General features: G+C 39.1%; 2 protein-coding genes across 2 annotated transcripts; both read right to left on the reverse strand.

Moving 5' to 3' along the window:
• Positions 1-229: 229 nt before the first annotated feature.
• Positions 230-12,385, reverse strand: LOC135637310 (uncharacterized). Its single transcript, XM_065149971.1, has 18 exons — positions 11,706-12,385; positions 9,694-10,234; positions 8,100-8,202; positions 6,494-6,563; positions 6,364-6,402; positions 6,088-6,205; positions 5,963-6,020; positions 5,768-5,832; positions 5,657-5,663; positions 5,514-5,574; positions 4,733-4,792; positions 4,614-4,633; positions 4,404-4,469; positions 3,212-3,379; positions 2,771-3,028; positions 1,467-1,679; positions 977-1,248; positions 230-876 (listed from the first exon to the last, which is right to left on the reverse strand). Exons 2-18 carry the CDS (start codon positions 9,789-9,791, stop codon positions 732-734), a joined length of 1,821 nt encoding a protein of 606 aa, XP_065006043.1. The 5' UTR covers positions 9,792-10,234; positions 11,706-12,385; the 3' UTR covers positions 230-731.
• A 250-nt stretch (positions 12,386-12,635) lies between these two features.
• Positions 12,636-14,598, reverse strand: LOC135637309 (uncharacterized). Its single transcript, XM_065149970.1, has 3 exons — positions 13,655-14,598; positions 13,367-13,556; positions 12,636-13,275 (listed from the first exon to the last, which is right to left on the reverse strand). Exons 1-3 carry the CDS (start codon positions 14,093-14,095, stop codon positions 12,770-12,772), a joined length of 1,137 nt encoding a protein of 378 aa, XP_065006042.1. The 5' UTR covers positions 14,096-14,598; the 3' UTR covers positions 12,636-12,769.
• Positions 14,599-19,366: the final 4,768 nt, after the last annotated feature.

Here is a 19,366-nt window from a genome sequence, read left to right on the forward strand (position 1 = left end):
AAAAGGGCAGACAATGACTTGGAGAAAATTATAGAAATAAACATGCAATTTCACAGATCAATATATATAAGAGAACAAACTCGTAACAATTAACTTGGTTGATGTTAAAAATGCAGATTAGGTTGTCATACTGGCGATAAATAAATCCGACAAAGAAACATTTGCTCAGGTCCACCAATTGAAACAAGTTAATGTCTAAATGAACGTTACAGAGAAAATTAGAACTGCATTCACCAATGTACACTTTGGCATGGGTTCACATTTCCACAAAGAAAGTCCAGCAATTCGAGTTGTTTCCATACAGATTGAACCTCTAACTGAAATCAGATACAGATATATGCCGAAAGAAGAGCTTCGACAGTTGACAGTTGCTGTGGACTTCCCAGGCAGCCATCGATGGGGCAGCCACCGAATGATTTAGCTAGTTTTCTTAGTCCAAATGTCAAATGATTCAGGGTTCCAGATAATGAAAATAACAATGAGAAAGATGATAGAATTTGGATACAGGGTAGCACGAAAATGGTGAATATACAGTAAACATTCATCTGTCAAGTGACCTGCAAATTGAGTAACTGAATGCTTTGAAGCTTTTCATCTGCCACCTTCTTCTGCATGCCAGAAATGATGTGAGGCCAGGCTCACCAAAAGAAAGCCTGTCTACTGTGAATGTGCACAGATTCACTGGGTTAGGAAGGCCGAGCAGTTGAGCATCATGGGGACTCAGTCTTCATTTAATCTGATCTTGGACGACTGTCACCATCTCTATGGCGGTTATTGTACAGTGGCAAGAGCCAATGAGATCCAGGCTTCCTACTACCACAACACCGCCAATACAGGAGCAGGACCAACAGCAATATACCAATTGGAATTGCCCATCTGCTCCAATAATAAAAATATTATTGAAAAAAGCCCAGTGAAAAAGGTTTGATGCACACTCGGTTGAAACAATATGAGAAAGGAATTGAGAAAATCTTGCCTGTCCAAATCAAGAAAAGGGCTGTAAACTATAGTCTCCCATGTAGATACGATTACATGCCAAGAAGGATTATAATACATTGATTCCGATGACCAGAACATTCTTGTATATGTTTCTAAGAAAATAAACATCGCCCAGCCAGCAATCTCCAACAAAAAAAACTTGATGATAAACCGGCCCACCATAGCCACAGTAAGTGAGAAAATCACCAACCAATTTGAGAGTCTATCATTGTAGTCCTTGATGAAAAGTGATCGGGATTTCCCAAGCATCTGGAAATCAAGATCAGAAACAATTCATTAATTCACTGACAAGATTCAGAGTCATTTCAAGATTAGGTTGGATGCCAGGAAGATTTATCTCATGCAAGCAAGAGAGCATGGCACTTTCTTTCCCTGACACAATCAAGTCACATTCAATATTTCGCCCAAGCCTCAATGCTATTGACACAAAATAGGAGAAAACTGATTGAAAAAGCATGCAATCTAACCTTCATCATCTTCTGTTTATATAATTCTTTCGAAGGTCCAACACATTGTCTTTCAAAAGTTTCATTGCACTGAAGAAAACCAGCATTGAATTTTGCCATGGAAGGAAGTCTCATGACTTGAAGGTGATCCATTTTATCCTCACACTCTGTGTATTTGGCTTCACATAATTTTGATGACTGATATTCATTTTCCAGGAGAAACGTTCTGTAAACCTGAATAAGTGCTCAAACAAGTAAACACAAAAACAGTATAATAAGCATGACAGAAGATCCAAGCCTAAAATCAAAATAAGAAAGATTATCCTTAAGAAACAGGTATTCATGAATATCTACAGTGGACCACTATTGAACAGAGAGAAGTTCTATCTCATTTAGTACAAGTTGAAAATTTCACATGATGCAGACTAGGCAAGTCCTACTTATACCCAGATCCACTTCAGAGCATGTTCTAGCATATTTTTAGTATCACCACCAAAAGTCCAATTTCAAAACACTGATTTCTGGTCCAAGTGCTCGTCTCTTCTTTTGCTTTGAAAGATCAATTGCAGTCCCCTCAGTAAGAAAGCAGATATTAAACCTCTGAGATATAAGTTCAGTTACTTGTACCCAGTCCCTATTTAAGCAAACCATAGCATTGTCAAGAGAAATATGAAGACAACAATTACTTAAATACCTTTGACCGTTTTGTTTTCAGTTTTATACTCTGTTTCCTGTCTTAAAGTTTAGTATTCTACACCTATCCATCTTCTAGAGCTTTTTATGGGATTAGAGTTGAGAACAGAGATCTAAAAAAGAGACAGGAAGACTACAAAGCATAGGTTTTTTTGTGAAATAGCAGGAACTATTTTTCCAACGGAATAAAGAGAAATTTTTGTCAATAAAGATTTCACCATGGCAAAAAAGTATTAGTATTGCATATAGTTATGGTTATTTTAACTCAATGGACTAACATATACAATGGTTTATATATAAAAAAAGGTTTCCTATACATCAATCTAAAGTTGTATGCACTAATATGCAGATTTCAAAGATCCTCGATATTGGCACTTCTAAATTGCAGCACCTTCCAATCACATAATTTAAGGGTCAAAGATATTCCTCGCAGCTCCTCTCCTATACTGCTAAACATTAACCAGAATTCTAAAAAAATATTTGCAGTTCTAACTATTGTTTGTTGATAGATGTTTTCACCTATTTATTATCCATGATTGTAAAGTGAAGAAGAATGCTAGTGTCGCTCTTAAAGGGTCTCAATTGGTACCACTCGTCAATGCAAAACTTTAACATCGAACACATGGTTGTACCTTTTGTATTTCATCATCAAATTTCACAATAGATTGTTCAGCATGATGCCGACCAAAACGCTGCCGATCAAACAACTTTTCTGCTTCAGCCTTTGATTCTTCATGAACTTCCTGCAGCCTGTTTTCTTGTATTGGTAGCCGCATAATGTCCATCCGTTGACTGTATAATTTCAAGCAACGCTCAAGAATCACCTTATTGAATACTTCAACGATAGAACCTGTGGATGGAATTTCTCCTTTATTTAAGGCTTCAAGAATCTGAAAAAAAAACAATGGATACAATAATCAGAATTAAGCATGATGCATATGAGCTTCTTCTGGATACTTTAAATTCAGGTTGATGTTCTCAACTTGTGCATGTAAACCATGACAAATAACCAAGGATAATGACAGTATCAAATCAATAATTTAGGGAATGAAGAGAAATTTATGCAAAAGCACCTGCTCTAGGAAAGCTACAAACTCATTTCCATTTAGAGGTTTTCCCTGGATAATTTTTGGACGTATGATGGTTGCAACAAGTTGTTTCAACTGCTCCCTCTTTTCCACATACAATTGATCCAGCTCACTGTCCTTCATGTCACAAAGTTTTGTCCTTTGAAGATGAGGCTGTCATAAGTTCAAGGCTCTTGTAAGCACCACAAGGCAAAATTGCATGAAATGAATATCAGCACATATGTTATCTTATAAAAACTTAGAAAAATAACTTCCAAGTGTGGGCATTGTAACACAATTATGATGCACATTACAACAATAAACTAATAGGACCTTAGCTGATATGCTACCCAGGTTATGGAACTTTGGATCCAAATTCAGCTAACAAAATAACAACAGAAGATAAATAAAAGAGCTTGTAAGTTCCCGAATATTGAGAAAGCTAAGGCACACATGAAACATGGATAATTCAAAATGCACACCATGTCCATTGGAATAGATACTCAAATATTAGATACCTCTTGACGCATGTTCAACACTTCATCAGATGCCCTTTTTAGTTAATTATTGAAAAAACACAGACATGCTTTTTGCTATCAGGGGAGAGTTTCATGAAACTATTGGATTATCCTTTTTTTAAGTGTGCTGACCTTTTAACGGTGGAACAATGGAACATACACCTTACGTAAGCATCTTGATGCGAAGAGCTGCTTTTGTAGACAAGTATTGCTGCCAGAGGCAATAAGCACTCTGCTACCTTATTTCTTGACATAAGGTACTCATCTGATTTCTTGGGCATTTACCACGGCATTGCAGTTTTATTACATTTCTATTGAGTATCAACAACCATACTGACATTTTTTCATATCTTTCCTTTTGCTGTTGGAGTTGTTGAGAAGATGTTTTATATAGCAGGATATTTTTCTGTGCATTAAAACATCCACATCACTGATTCCTGCTAGGATGTTCTATAGTAGAGTAATTCTTCCGTTTTTAATAGCTCTGTGCAAAGTTTTCTTGAACCTAAAATTCTTTAAAGCCCTCAAAGCAAACATGAAGTTCTCATGTTGTTGGGCCAAAACAAACGTTGACAAAGGCATACCAAAGAAGACTTCTCTGGAATCTCTGAATCTCCTAATATATAATTATTGACGTAAGATCAACTGTGATATTGACAAGAAAAGTTAACCAAGTTTACCTGTGGTAAGCTAAAGGCAGTACTATTGTCACCCATTATTGCCAAGGAGTCTCGAATTTGGTTAACCTGATGCACCAAATGGAAAAGGATAGCAAAGGTTTTATAATAAAGATGGGCGCGAAGCCCATAAACTGCTAGTCTAGAACAATATCCTAATATTGTTTATTCATGCATAAAAGTCTAACTTTACAGTTTGACCGAAGGCCACACCTGATCAATGTTTCTGTCTCCTGAAATTGATGAAGAATTTTCAATTTAAACTAGTAGGCATTGTATAAGTTTCCTATATGTATCAAATACAGATGAAGAGAATATCAGCTAAGACTGACCATTATTGTTAGGTACCCGCCGAAGGGCTTCATTCACCATTTCTTGAACAGACTTTCCTTCTGTGTAATCATAATAAATATATTTTGGTGAAATAGATAAATTAATGATACATAGCGTGAAAAGATTGTAAAGAAAATGCAGACATGAAAGGACAAAACAATATCACAAAGTTATGATCAACAAAAGAGTGGTGCTCAAAATTCAAGCTACATAATGTAACAAAAATGAGAAAAATTAATCCCACAGGCATTGGGAAGCAGCAACCATATTAACTGGCGTACAACCTAATGGACTACTCCAAATAGAAAATTTGTGTCAAAACACTATATCAAACAAAAGCTGAGATGTCAGAAAACTTGAAATAAAATCTCTTTGAGATGCCCTTTGATCTTATTATCTCAGGCTGTTTGACATGCCATTTTCTTTTCTAACTTTATGCCTTATTTTATGGCCAATACAAGTAAAACATATAATTATGATTTTACAAATGCAAACTAATACAGGGTGTTTCAGTTTACAAAACTTAGAAGTGATTACCTACCGTACACTGTACTCGGCAGAAGATTCCGTTGTTTCATATTCTTGGCAAAACATTTTATTGCCTCATATTCTTATTTTTTGCTGTAATTACTACTATTTCATCCTTATGGCCTATCTTTTATTGTTGCTGTTGTTGCCTACTTATTAGCCTTTTAAGACACGTTCACAATTACAAATGTGTATTATTAACGATACTTCAAACTATTTCCAAGCACATGGCAAAGAAAAACATCAGCTTACGCAGGAAATCCCGTTGGATAAGCCACAAAAGCTTAGCAGGCTCAAATGCAACATCTTGCCCCTGTATAAATACCCAACATTGTCAATAATTATAAGAAGGTCTAGTTTTCCAGAACATTAAGAACATAATATCAGTAGATTACCTTTACCCTGATCTCCAAGAAGCAGCAGATGAGCAAATACAGAAGTAGTTAGAAAGGAAAAAACCAACAAACTTATAATACAATTTTTTGTATTAACAGAACTCAAAAGACCTTCCATAAAACTCTTCTGCAATTTCAACAGCAAATGATAGCCGAGATATATCAGCCTCACGAATCTACAACATGAAGCACCAAAAACAAATCTTAGATGAATTCATAAGGGAATAAATCTAATCGAGAATATATTAAAGAAGTTACTAGTGCCAATTATAGGCTGATAAAATTTCCACCAGATAGAGAACAAACCGTCTCAGGGAGATTATAAATGAGCACAGAGCTCATAACTGTAGCCAGAGCAAATATCCTGTAGAATATGAACAGAATGAACATGAATATATCTAATGGCAAAATAAATGAATTTTAAATATTACCTATCATCGTATACATTTGATTTTCCAACGCTTTCAAATCCTTCTGTATCAAGGTACAAGATAGATACTTTTGTTCCATCAACATCTAACTCCACTGGTGTACCCCAAACCCACATTCCTACACCAAAAGAGACTTGATTACAGAAGGATATTAAATCTTAAAAAGAACAAGAGAAATATTGTGAATTTAGTATTCATGACGACTACTATAAGGAAATAAGACAAATCTTAATAAAGACTGGAAAGACAAATATTAAAAAAATTAGTGTAATTAACCTTTGGTTTTAGTATCACGCATATGTCCAACCCCAAAACCTGCATGTAATTATTTATTTGTGTTGAAAAATTAATCTTAGCCTTCAGTCATTTATCAAAAGAGAGAAAGCAATAATAATAAGAAATGCACCTTCATCACATGAAAGGGAGAGAAGTTGGTTGAGAAGAAAGGATTTGCCTGAGCGATATGGTCCAATAACCTATGATAGCAATCATGATCACGTTAACAAGAAGAAAAAGGAGATCATGATGAGACTAGTTAAGATGATGACAGCTAACAATTACATGGGGAAATATTGCCGCAGCACCAAACTATTATGATGACTTCGTCTAAAAGCTTTAAGTTATATCCATCCTAATACCCATTACAAGATTGCTGTCTAAGGGAGAACATAAATTCTCCATAGGACATTTAAGGAGAAGGAACATGTGACCTTACTGAAGGAGAGTCAGCTAGCATGATATGCTAACAATAGAGAAACTTCTCAAGTTAGAAAAAACAAAGAATAAAATTAGTGTGCTAAAAAGCCATTTCTAAATAGTTATAAAAACTTTATATTATTTATTAGTTTATATAATCAATTTATGTAAACAAAAGCAAAGAATAAAATTAGTGTGCTAATAGATATCTAAATGGTAATTTTGTATATTATTTAAACAATAATTCTATCCTCTCACACATACACAGTCTTGACTCAGAAACCTCCGAACAGATGCATACTTGGTGGCAGCGGATGGTAAAAGTCGGAGCATTGATAGATGATATATGATGTGATGGTGGTGGATGATGAACACAAAGGTCCTGTTGCATAGTGATGTCAAAATCAGGCATTTTTCTGCTTTCTCTTTTGTCTGCCTCCCACTCTTAGTATTCTTCTTTCCCTCCCCAGCTTCTACAGTTATGACAAGCAGAAGGTGCCTCATCTTCCTCTAGCGGATCAACCATAGTCCAACATGTCAACCAAGATCAGATCTCTCATGGCCGACCCTGGCCTGGACCAGTCAATTTTGAACCATGGAACGAATGATCTAAATAAAGATATCACAAAGGAGTTTGCGGATACTTCAAAATTTACAAATTATTAAACACAAGTTGGTGATAGTAACTGTCAGTGTTAATCACACAACTTTTTCCACCATTAAGCTTTGCTGAATGCAATAACTAGTCAAAATAAGAACCAGCAAATCCTGTTATATTTTTCATGAAAAAATCCTTTTATATCTTGTGCCACAAATCTAAGTGCAGCTAAACAGTGCATTTAAAGGTCTTCTAGGGACATATCCAACCCATCTTAAATCGTTTTCCCCACATTTTGTCATCAGGCAAAACTAACTGTAATTGTTCACCAAAGCAAACATTTCTAACTAGCCACATCTAAAAACAATCAAGAACCGAGAATTAATTGTTCACATCTAAATGATATGAAGAAATAGATGTTTTCCGACCAAGTATTGTAGAAGTAGAGCCGAAACATTCACACAGATGAAATACATAAAGTTGGAAAATATAACCTTATCATGGCCCTTCCTACCACTCCAATAATTATAGAACATAGAGGTTAAAAAATAACGAACTCATGTAATATGAACTTGAGTGCAATAAGAATGAACATATGCAATAAGAAAAAATAAAAAGTGCATGACTCTATCTGCATACAAAGAACCATGCGACCAAGGGAAAAAACTCAAACTTCTTATAATTTGTCAGGGAGTCTAGAGATAAAGTTTCTACTTACAGCAACAACAGCTATAGGGTTTGTGATTCTTTGGATTGCCTCCAAACCCTCTCTTGCAAGACGGATTTTAGTATGTTCAGAATCTGGCTCCACAATGGGAAACCTGCAAAAACAGCTATCAAGATAGAACCAAAGGCAAAAGAAGCTTTGCAGTTTCCTTCTAACTCAACCAGAAGGGGCGTTTCAAAGTTTAACAGTATAATTTTTCGTGATGCAACAAAAATGTCTACTATTTCCCCCAAGTGTCAAGGGATATATAAAGGACCTAGCCATCAAGGTGGTCCGGCCAATGTCGCATGCTAATCAGCAGATATGACTGAAAACTGAAAGTAACCTCAAGCACCAACATTGGTACTAGAAAGATGAAAATGCATACTAGCAAAATCCGAGCTTACCTGAAAGGAAGATTCTTATGTGAATATATTGTACCATTCTGAACCATAATGGTAGTAAAGAAAGCATAAGATGGTGACTTGACTAAATATATATGTTTAAATACATCGAATTCCAATGAAGGGAAATGGATAATAACATGGTACACAAAACTATGACATCAGTGAGTCTAAGCAAAAAATCATTCATGGATTTTAAGGGCTGCAGCATGCAACAATTTAAGCAAATTTGTTGCATTTGATATTTAATTGGACCAAGATTCACCCAAACTTAATTTCACATCCAGTGTTTGGCATACATAAGTTTGGTTATAGATGAGTTTCATGCAGAGGTTTCCATGTAACAGCAGAGTCACATGAGAATGTAATGGATCAAGAAAAGGAAAATCAACAAGATACAGTTGCACTAATCTGAAACAAATCATGTTTGTCTTGAGCTTGCACCAATTTTTAATGTTGAATTTATTTTCTAGAAAAGATCAACAGCTTCTACAGACAATATCACTGAAAAAACCCAACACTGCAACACCTGGCCATTGAAAATGTGGGGTTTAGTCCTGGTGCAGTAATATTGTTCATGAAGGGATTGAAATGTACTTGGGTGGAGAAAACGAAAATGGTATAGCTGAGATCATGATAGGGAGGGGTTCAGGTGGCAGAGAAGGATAGAATTCTGCTGATCACAATGTGTTCTGCGTCAAGCTAGTCTTGATAAGCTGTGACAGGAACCGCCGGAGTTCCCTCGTTTTGGCGAATTTGGTCTACAGCACGGAAACGAAAATGCGACGAGAGATAAATTTGCAGATGGAGGCTGAGGAGGACAGTGAACACGTGCATGGTAGCATCTCTAACATTTCTCTGTCTGCGGGGCAAATAAGTAGAATGGATGAACTCCAGGCCTTGGTACTTGTTTCAAGTAGATTAGAAAAGAGAGCTAGACAATTAACAAGAGGCTTTTCTTTCCTAGTTTCATCCATTATGCATCCACTACACATATTCCTTTACCATTGTCATCAACTCACTCTAGAAAAATGCCCTTGTAGTCGAAATTACATTCGCTATAATCCACAAGCACAAACAGAAATCAGCTCCAAGATTTCATCTTTCCCCACCAAAACTATTCCTTTCCACCAAACGCACGCACACAAAGGTCAATCCTAACCAACGCAAATCGAACATCCGAGAGAGCAGATCACACTTACGCTCGGCGGAAATCGTCCGGATCAGAAGCAGCAGCGGACGCCAAGAAGAAGCCCAGGACCACCACCCAAAACGCCAAGCTTCGGAAGGACGCCCCCATCTCCTCCCTTGTACCCCCCAATCTCGGGCCACGCCGACAGCGAATCCCGCCGAGCTACCAGATCAGGGAAGCCGCCCCTTTGAGGCGCTCCACGAGTAAAGATCTCCACCAGCTACAAGATAGGCATCGCTTTCCCTTTCCAATCCGGGAACTGCAAAGCGAGTTCGCGATCGAAGGAGAAGGAATCCTTGCGTCGGAGGGAAGAACGAGCAACGAGGACTTGGTCGAAGGGGGAGCGAGCGAGAGGTCTCGAGATTTGAACCGTTCTGATGCCACGTTAACCTTCCTCTTATTAGAACCCGACGGCAATCCGACGGTGTTCTTGCTCTTCAAGATTCGGGTTCAAAGTGATGGACGGCTGTGGACGCACAAGGCCGAGGCTTCGTATTTAGTCCATTACCTTTCATGCCTCCCAAAGCAAGCAATTATTGTACAGAAAGACTCTGTCAGAATGAAAATAACATCACATATAATTAATATTATTGTTCTGTGCATTTGATGTCATCAAGAAAAGCTGATTTGGTTTAGCCAATCGGCTTAGCAGACAAATTTGGCTAATTGTCAAACGAAACTAAATCATGTTTTAATATAATATGCATGATTTGAGTTGTTGAATGAGAATCCTACTACAGAAGATGTTATTTAGGAAAGTTGACTTTGCTCATGATTTTGATGCCACATATAACACTAAATCATTTGAGTCATAAATGGTGGGGGATCAAAAATTAGGAGTGGCAAATGATTGATTAACAAAGTAATATAAACAGTCCCAAAAAAGGCATTGAAGGAAATAATGTCACAAATTTTGTACCCTTCCAATCCATGCATGTTTCTATAGTTTGATGCAAAATAGATGGGTATGAGCTTTATTTTACATTCATTTTGGTCTCCATAAAGATGTGTATTTATGGTGAAAATATATCACAGTATGTGGCTGCAAGATCACACAAATTAAAAATAAAAATGATGAAATTAAGAATAATAGTATGAATTACCTGAATTTTTTGTTCTTTTTGGAGAAAAAAATCCATTAGTAAAAAAGCTTATTATGACATGTTTGCTACAAAGATGTCAAAAAGATTAAGTGCCATCAATAATATATTTAATTAGTTAGAGCATAATTTGAAAGTAGATGAGGTCTAAAGTTAGCAATTTTACTCACATGGATCAGATGATCTAAAAGAATTAGCAATAAAATACATGAGAGTAGCTGCAAATTATTATTTGAATATATATATATATATATATATATATATATATATATATATATACATATATATATATATGCAAATATATATTAAATTATATATTATATTAAAAAAATAGAAAAACAATTTTTCAATATAACAAAAAATATAAGCTTGAAAAAATATATTAAGAAGATGAAAGAGTAACAAATAAAAATAAATTTTTTTTTTTCATGCCCATAATAATTTAAATAATGTTACTAAATATAAAAAATAAATATATATATTTTTAATCTTTATAAAATTCAACCACTATAATTATTATTGGGCTTGCCATGAGCTCATTTCTTGGTTGAGTGATTCAGAACCATTGGGATCATGACAATGCCAAAAGTCCATCTAATGCTCCAACAAAACATTTTTTTATTGTAGTCGAAGTCGTAGTGATCGAGAAATCATCGATCTATCTAAATGGTTAAGCGGGTGGAAGAGACAGGATAGGATCTATTCGATAATTATCGAGATTTCTTAAGCATCACAAGAAGTGCGATTAGTCAAGATCAAAGAATGGTCTGTTTTGACCAAGGAAAAGCTCTCGATTCATGCGAAGAAGAAGAACACAGGCCCCCAAATGCATCAAGGTTTCATGGATCTCCGAGCAACCATATTCACAGAGAAAATTGAGCGTAATAGAAACGACTGCAATGAGTTCAGACTGATTACTTACTCGTTGAAGAGAAGTTTTCTAGTAAGGCGAGATGAAAATGTTTGAGCTGAGCTTAATGGTTGGATTGTGCTTGTGAAAATGAGCAGTTTCTGCCATCTTGAACATCTTGAGCTTTATGATTCAATCATGGAGCTCAGAGACATGCATTCCACATATTCTTCGGCTAATATTGGAAGTGCAATGAATTCGACCTCTCTCATGAACACGGCATGGAAAGCTGTCATCAATCTTTGTGTGTAGAAGAAGAAGACTTCCACAATACAACCAGCAGCTGCGATGTCAACAACAGCAACAGCTGCTCGGTAAGCAACTCGAAAGAAACCAGCAGCGTCGGTAGGAAGTTGCTTTCCGGGAAGCAAGCATGATAATTGTTGACATTATCGTGGGGCATCGGTCTCAAGAAACCACATCAGACACTTGGCAAACCAAGTGAGAGGGCCTTCCGGCAATCACCCATGCTTTCGCGTCTTCTGTCCCCAACCAAAGTGGGGATGGACCCCCACAGTTCGCCGTGCACAGAAAACCTGGAGAACTGGCACCTTTGCTACCCCAAAGTTGGGTTAGGGCAGTGGCCTCTGCTGCTGGCCACAAGTCAGTGACAGAAAAGACTCTGATCATTCATTGCTCTTCGAAGAAGAAGAAGAGCTTAGAAAGATGGTGAAACAAGAAGAAATCCCAGGTTTTTCTTCGGAGCCGGACGAAAGGTGAAGTCGAGCGAAGATTTATCTCACTTCTTCACCTTGTTGCCTGCAATCCACCTACCTCTCTGTTTCAGACACCACCACCACCGGCCACTGCCAACTTGCACATCAAAGCGCCTACATATAATTCATATAATGAATGCTTCATATATTATTTGTTCTTCTCGACAGTAGTAGAATAAGCTTCCTTTCCCCAAAATCTTACAAAAAGAAAAAACCTTTAAAAGGGTTAAAGAAAAGGAGAATATATTACGCTTAGTGATGATTTGGACTCTTAAAAGACGTCATATATCACTCACTCACTCGCTTTTTTTTTTTTAACTGGAAAAATAAGAAAAAAGGAACAAAAATAAGGAAGGCTTCTCAGAGGACAGCGGCTAAGCCGGCGACGACCCTGACACCTGACCTCGGCCTCGCCGGCGGCGGCTGCCACGGCTGCGCCACAGCCTCGGCCTTACCCTCCTCCCCCGCTTTGGAGTCGCCGTCGCCCGGTGCCTCCACTGCCCTCTCGAGCTCGGGAATCGGTTCCGTGGCCGAGGTCGAACGGGGATCATTTGCTGGTTCAGCCTCGGGCTTGGCGGTGGACGTGCGGTGGTAGGGGGAGAGCCACTTGGACCGCATGTACTCGGGCTTCCGCCATGGCGGCACGTGGAGGCCCTTCTTCCGCAGGCTCTGCCGCGCCGCCTCCGAGACGGCGGCGACGATCTGCTGCAGCCGCTCGCTCCGGCCCACGAAGAGCGACGGCAGGTGCTGGAGCACCGCGCGGTACGACTTGGTGGACCGGGCGATCTCGAACTCCGACCGGAAGTCGACGTCGATAAGGAGGCGCTCCCCGCCGTCGACCTCCACGTCGAGGTACTCGTACTCCCCTGCCGACAACCCAACCATCAGAGGCCGTGATCGGAAGAGGGAGAGACGCAACGACGCTTAGACATTGGGCAGAGGGGAAAGCAGTGGTACCGGCGGGAAAGGAGGGATTTTTATCCCACCGAGACTTGCAGATGGCAGCGTCGTAGCCCAGCGATTGCAGTCCGTCGACCACGATCCTCCGGCATTCGCTCTTACCATTCCAATTCTTGGCCTTCTCCATGATCTTCGATGCATCGGCCAAAAGATTCCTTTCGGCGATGCTCGCGCAAAGAACCAAACCCTATGAAACCCAGGATTTTAGTTCAAATTAGAGAAAGGGGGGCCAAAGATGGAGACTTTTCGCGAGTGTTTGTCCAATTGAGCGACAACGAAGACTACCTCGATGAACTCGGCGGCGTCGCCGGCGCCTGGAGGATCGCCGCTGCCACGGAAATCGAAGTCGTCGTCGGAGCTATCATCGTAGTTAACATTAAAGCAGTTGCATCGGCTCCGCTGCGGCCGCTCATTCCCCCCATCCTCCATGAAGCTGACGACCATCTTGTCCAAGCACACGGAGCTCGGCTCCACCTCGCAGCCGTCGTCCTCCCTCTCCTTCTCCCTCCCATCCCCGGGCTTCTCTGCCGAGGAGATCCGCAGCACGCTCGGGAACTGCCGCTCGAAGAGTCGCTTCAGCCGGGACTTGGCAGCGGGCTTCGCTGCGTCGATCCTAAACGATCCTTTCGCGTCGATCGGCTGGACCTTCATCTGGAACGGCATCGCGCCGGAGATCAAAACCCCACCTTTCCTCTCCCTCCAAATCGCAAGCCAATCACCACTCATCCATCTTCCAACAACACTCAAATCCCGACCAAAAAACGCCAAATCGAGCTAGAAAAGTCCACGAAATCGAGATCAAACCCCAAAGCTACAAACCACCAAGCAAGACAACAACACAGCTGATATCGCCAAACAAAACCGACACCCAAAAATTTCCCGAATGGAAAGCAAAGGACAGTAATCGATCGCGGTCACCAAGTCATTAAAGAGTGCTGCTTTCGCTGCAATTAATGGTGCATCAGCTCTCCCGACGGGCACAAGGGTACGCCCTTTCCCCTTTCGTTTTCCTAATTCGAAATGATCACGACGACAGCTCGAGAAAAAGGCGTCCTTGAGATCATCGCGGCGAAGAGGATCAGGTTTCCGCCGCGATTCCTGCAGCAGATGCTGCCGGTGAGGCGATTTCTGCCATCGCTCCCAGCGAGGGAGATCAGGTTCGTTGCTCTGGAGAAAAGGGGAAGAAGTCGAGAAGCAGGGGACGGGGTTTAAAACGAGCGAGGAGTGTGATCGACGTGGCCCGGATAAAACCCCCCCACCCCAAAACCGTCGCCTTTTCACGCCCAGCCGCAGTCTGTCCGGACTTCTCACCCCGTTTTTACGGATGACCTGTACGTGGGCCAAGGAGAAGTCCAATAACATTGAAGGTGAAAACTGGGTCGACGCAGGATAAGTAGAGAAGGTTACTTTGGACCAACTGCTGCTCGGCTACGTGGCGCGGTTCATGGAGCGGTTTCGAACCCGGTCCTCGATGGCGACGCGTGTGCGTCCTCCTTTGTCGTTTTGTGTGCTACATCAATGCCCATAATACCCGTATCATCAGAGATACTTTCATCTAATGCCCTGCCGTTATACGAACCGGGCATCGCATTTGGAGGACGTCGGAAGGGTAAATATGGAAAATCAAATCCGCACGACATACGTCGCTCCCGATTCCCAAGCCACCCTCATCGAAGCCCTTATTTACAGGCACGCCACGATGGACCTGGTCGCTAAACCAGGCACCTTCATCTAAGTGGCACCATCGTAAATCAAAGACAAAATAGGAATCATACTTATATCGGGAAGCAAGGGACGGAAAAGCCTGTAGCGCCTTCTCCGATGCGGGCATCGGGGGTGGCCGTCCGATGAGAGGGGATCGAACCAACGAAGGAGCGGCGGTGATGGCGTGGGGCAAGGTGAGGATGAGGTGACCATGTCGACATCCCTCCGCGTCCTGATCTCGGCATCTTAATGTAATGCTACGCGGAATATTCCAACAGGGGATGATGGTGATGATGATGAGTGGGCAGGAAATGTTTGATCGACTGCCTTCTGGATTGGCTTTATCCATTAATGAATAATGTAGAACATTTTATCCATTAGAATGGTCGATCCATTCATCCCTTCATCGTTTCATCCTTGTGCAAAATTACCATCATCTGTTGGACCCAAGCTTTCGTTCTTAGCTTAACACCACATAATATTTGCCAAGTTAAACATCTAACTTAGCATAAATTAGCATATGCCTCATTCAGATCCCTACTACTACTACATACTAAAGCCACTCTTAAAAGATGAGAGCTGTGTAGGGCCCAAGTCATGTTAACATGGTCTTGACCACTCAAAGATGAGTTCCCTACCATTTGGGCCACATTACAAGCATCGATTGCAGTGGTTCAAATCACCAATGAAATTGATGTGATAGTGGACCCTCTCGCTTTAGCTATCACTTTAGAGCACAATGGGGACACTTGACTGCCCTCGAGTAACAATATGTGGATGCAGTCTTCACTACCATCAGATTTTTAGAACTCGCATCAAAATGTGGTTTGGGGGAAAGAAGCAGTGTAGTAGTCTCCCATATTAGATCCCTCAAAGAAATTATATATATAAACATGTCATGATCTACAGTGCTTCTTAAATTAATCAATAAAGGCTAAGATGATGTTGCCACCTTATAAACTAATTTCTAAGATAAGCTTTATGCCGATCAAATAAAGGATTAGGACAGGTTACCTATATCTATTGTAGCTAAACTTATACTTTGTCCACCGAATCCTAAACTTTATACAAGAGATGACACAAAGGAAAATGATGCACATGTCCGACATCCAAATGAGGCTATCTGCATTCAACTTTCTCTGATGTCTATCATCTACTTTGTTTCATAGGCTTAGAGGCATATGACAACACGATCAACCCACCGTATCTGTTGTCTACTTACTTTTTTCTTGCAAGACAACTTTTGCTTGTGTAGACATCAATGGGAACAAAGTAGGCATTCCATCGATCGAGCAAAGGCTTGATAAGGACAGAGATATGATGGGATGAGGCATGATTTAATATGTTCTTGTCACCACTGATTGTGATCGTGATCTGCAGAAGATGTGTTTTCTGTAGACTAAGATTAGTGGTGCTGGTATAATGGGAAAGGAATTACACTAACATAAAATAAAATTAAAAAAATCTGTACTTCTTTTTCATCATGTTTAAGTTGGTGGTCAGCTTTCACATACTGTTAATGTGATTTCTTTTCTATCAAGCAGTAAGTTGTCACACATGGAAAGCATCAAGCTTCCTACCCTATCCTTGTTTCTTCTGGCTTTAAAATCCCAACATGATCATGGGGCGGTGAGAGAGACGTTTTCAATATGGTGAATGCTAATTTAGAGTGTCTATCTCACTATAATGGCATTGCATGCACACTAAAGTTACCAAGTGATTCCACTCTTCAACCATGAAAAACTTTGCTATGGTTATTCATGAAGAAATCCATACATGAAAGACGCAAAATTGAAGTCAGCAATTTTGATAATGTATCTTAACTAAGCGTAAGATTTATATATACAAAACATAAGAACTCTGATTTTTGCCTATTGTTAATATTTAATTTGTCAATCAATTGATAGTCATTTGACTGTTTGTTTAACTTTGTTTGGCACTAATATATGTTGTAGTAAGAACAATAAGGATGTTTTAGATGTTTCATATTTAAAACAAGTTTTTCTCAACTGAAATCACAATTAGTAGTGATTAAGATTAAAACTTATAAGGGCAAATATGCTGTTTTAAGACTATGCAAGAACAAGTAAGTAAAACCCCCCGAAGATACAATATAGTTGGAAGGACCAAAATAGAATATAAATTCAAGACATGGCACTATTTTAAATTTGATATAATAAGCTTTTATGCTACAATTTTTAATGCATTAGTGGCAAACTTTATAATTTGATCCCTGACAATTGAATTTCTATTTAAAATATACATAGGAATTTTAACATTCCAAATCTTCCTATCAAATAGGGTCTTAAGAGATTCTCCTAGATCAACCATATGTCATCACATAAACAGTTGTAGTCGTTTGACTTGGACTTATGTATCACTGTATTGTCCTCGACTTATTTTTTTCTTTCTCCTCACTGTTCTCAAGATTTCTGTCTTTTTCCTTGTATCATATCTAATGAATCTATTCTCAATTTGTGTTCACCCTTTTCCAGTATCTATTCGTTTGTTCTCCCTGGATTTTCCTCTAAGAACCATGCCGGATTTATGAGAGCATCCAAAAATTGATTGCAAAAAGAAGAAAAAGAAAATATAGATCATAGGTTTAGTGTCAGATCTTACAGTGACAGCAGGTTCCAGGATGATCCTCCTCGACCACCAACAGTTCGATCCACCGCTGCCGTAGATCACTGCAGTAGCAGCTCCTTCCAACATGTAAAATTCAGAAGAAGATGTGTTACAGTCTGATTGTTAACTAAACGAGTTAAATAAAATGATTTTGAGTTCATAAACAAATAAGCTAGGATCCTAGTCCACTCACAACTGGATTAAACAAGAAGAGTTTGACATCAACATTTGGCAAAGAAAAACACTAATTGCATACAGAAACATCAATCAGTTGCACCTCCTTACCTTACAACCAACCACCTTGGACCAGCTTGTTCTCTAGCAAGGTGACTTGCCTGTAACCTAGTGGAGCACATCATGTATTGTACACCCGGATGGTAGGAGTACCTTCCTACGGGGAAAAAGGACATGGAGGATCGATGGAGTACATGTAAGATTTAGTACAATGTAGACCATGAGCAGAAGTGGGCTTCTCTGGAGATCTAAGCTCAATAATGAATTGACAAATAACAATAGTGCTCAATGGAATTTTGTAGAAGTGAAAAATCCAGCTAGAACAGTAAAAAGATTAATCATGGTAAGGATGTTTACTTTGCAATGCTTACGATGTTGGAAAAAAATTTTGATAGACATGTGATGAAAACATGGATTTGTTCAAGGTTGAATTTTAATGAAAGGTACTTTAAATTTATAACCAATCACCCTACTCCAGGAGGGTGACTTACCTACAGCAAAAATATTTTTCATGGAGTCCTTTAGGCTATGGTACACTCAAATGAACAGCATTTCATATGCTGTAGTAGACCTGCTGCATGTATCATAAGAATTAAACATGTAGTGATGCTACAGATTATGAGGAGAGGTGGGTTTGCATGGAGATAAAAGTATGCTGAAGAGTTTAGCAATAGAAGAGTGATTGCTAGAATTTTGATTTCAGACCACAATTTAGCAATACAGTGGATGATAGAAGTGAAAATTACAAGAAGAAACAATGAAAGTTTTGGTTGTTAGGACAGTTATGTCTGAAGCTGTATTCCAAAGAAAAAGATGAGTGGAAATGATAGATTTGGAGCCAAAAGGCTATTGGACTGATGTGGACTTTTCCATGTGAATACAAAATAGTAATATTCCAAATATGATTCCAATGGCTTGCTGAAGAGAGCAAAAAGATAATGTATGCAGAACAAAAGATCTTTGTAGAGGTTCTACTGTCGAATAGCAAGTATTCAAAGTCAAGAAAGCATAACAATTAATTAAAAGACAAAAACAGTGTTTGGTTTACTCCACTGACCTCATGCATGAAAGAGATATGTTATCATACAATACTCAATAAAGGAAGCCATATTTCACTAAATTTTGAGAAACTTGGTTCACACTCTTTTACATCAAGAGAATTATAGCATTCATATAGGATCTACAATAGGAAAAGTGAAAAACCTATATTTTTTATGATCACGAATCATGTAAGTAATTTGAAACTTCAATTCTGGAATAATGTTCCTAATCTGACTTGCAGCAGAAGTCAAGCCTCAAAGTTCAAAATACAACTCTGGTAATGACCTTGCAAAAATTCTGTGATAGCAAGTAGAAACAAGGCTGCAAATTGATTCAAAGATTTAGAAACATAAAAGAAAAAAACATTAATCCAACTTGACTCGGAACTGT

The sequence above is a fragment of the Musa acuminata genome, chromosome BXJ3-4 (genome assembly GCF_036884655.1).
Source record: "Musa acuminata AAA Group cultivar baxijiao chromosome BXJ3-4, Cavendish_Baxijiao_AAA, whole genome shotgun sequence".
Taxonomy (NCBI): Eukaryota; Viridiplantae; Streptophyta; class Magnoliopsida; order Zingiberales; family Musaceae; genus Musa; species Musa acuminata.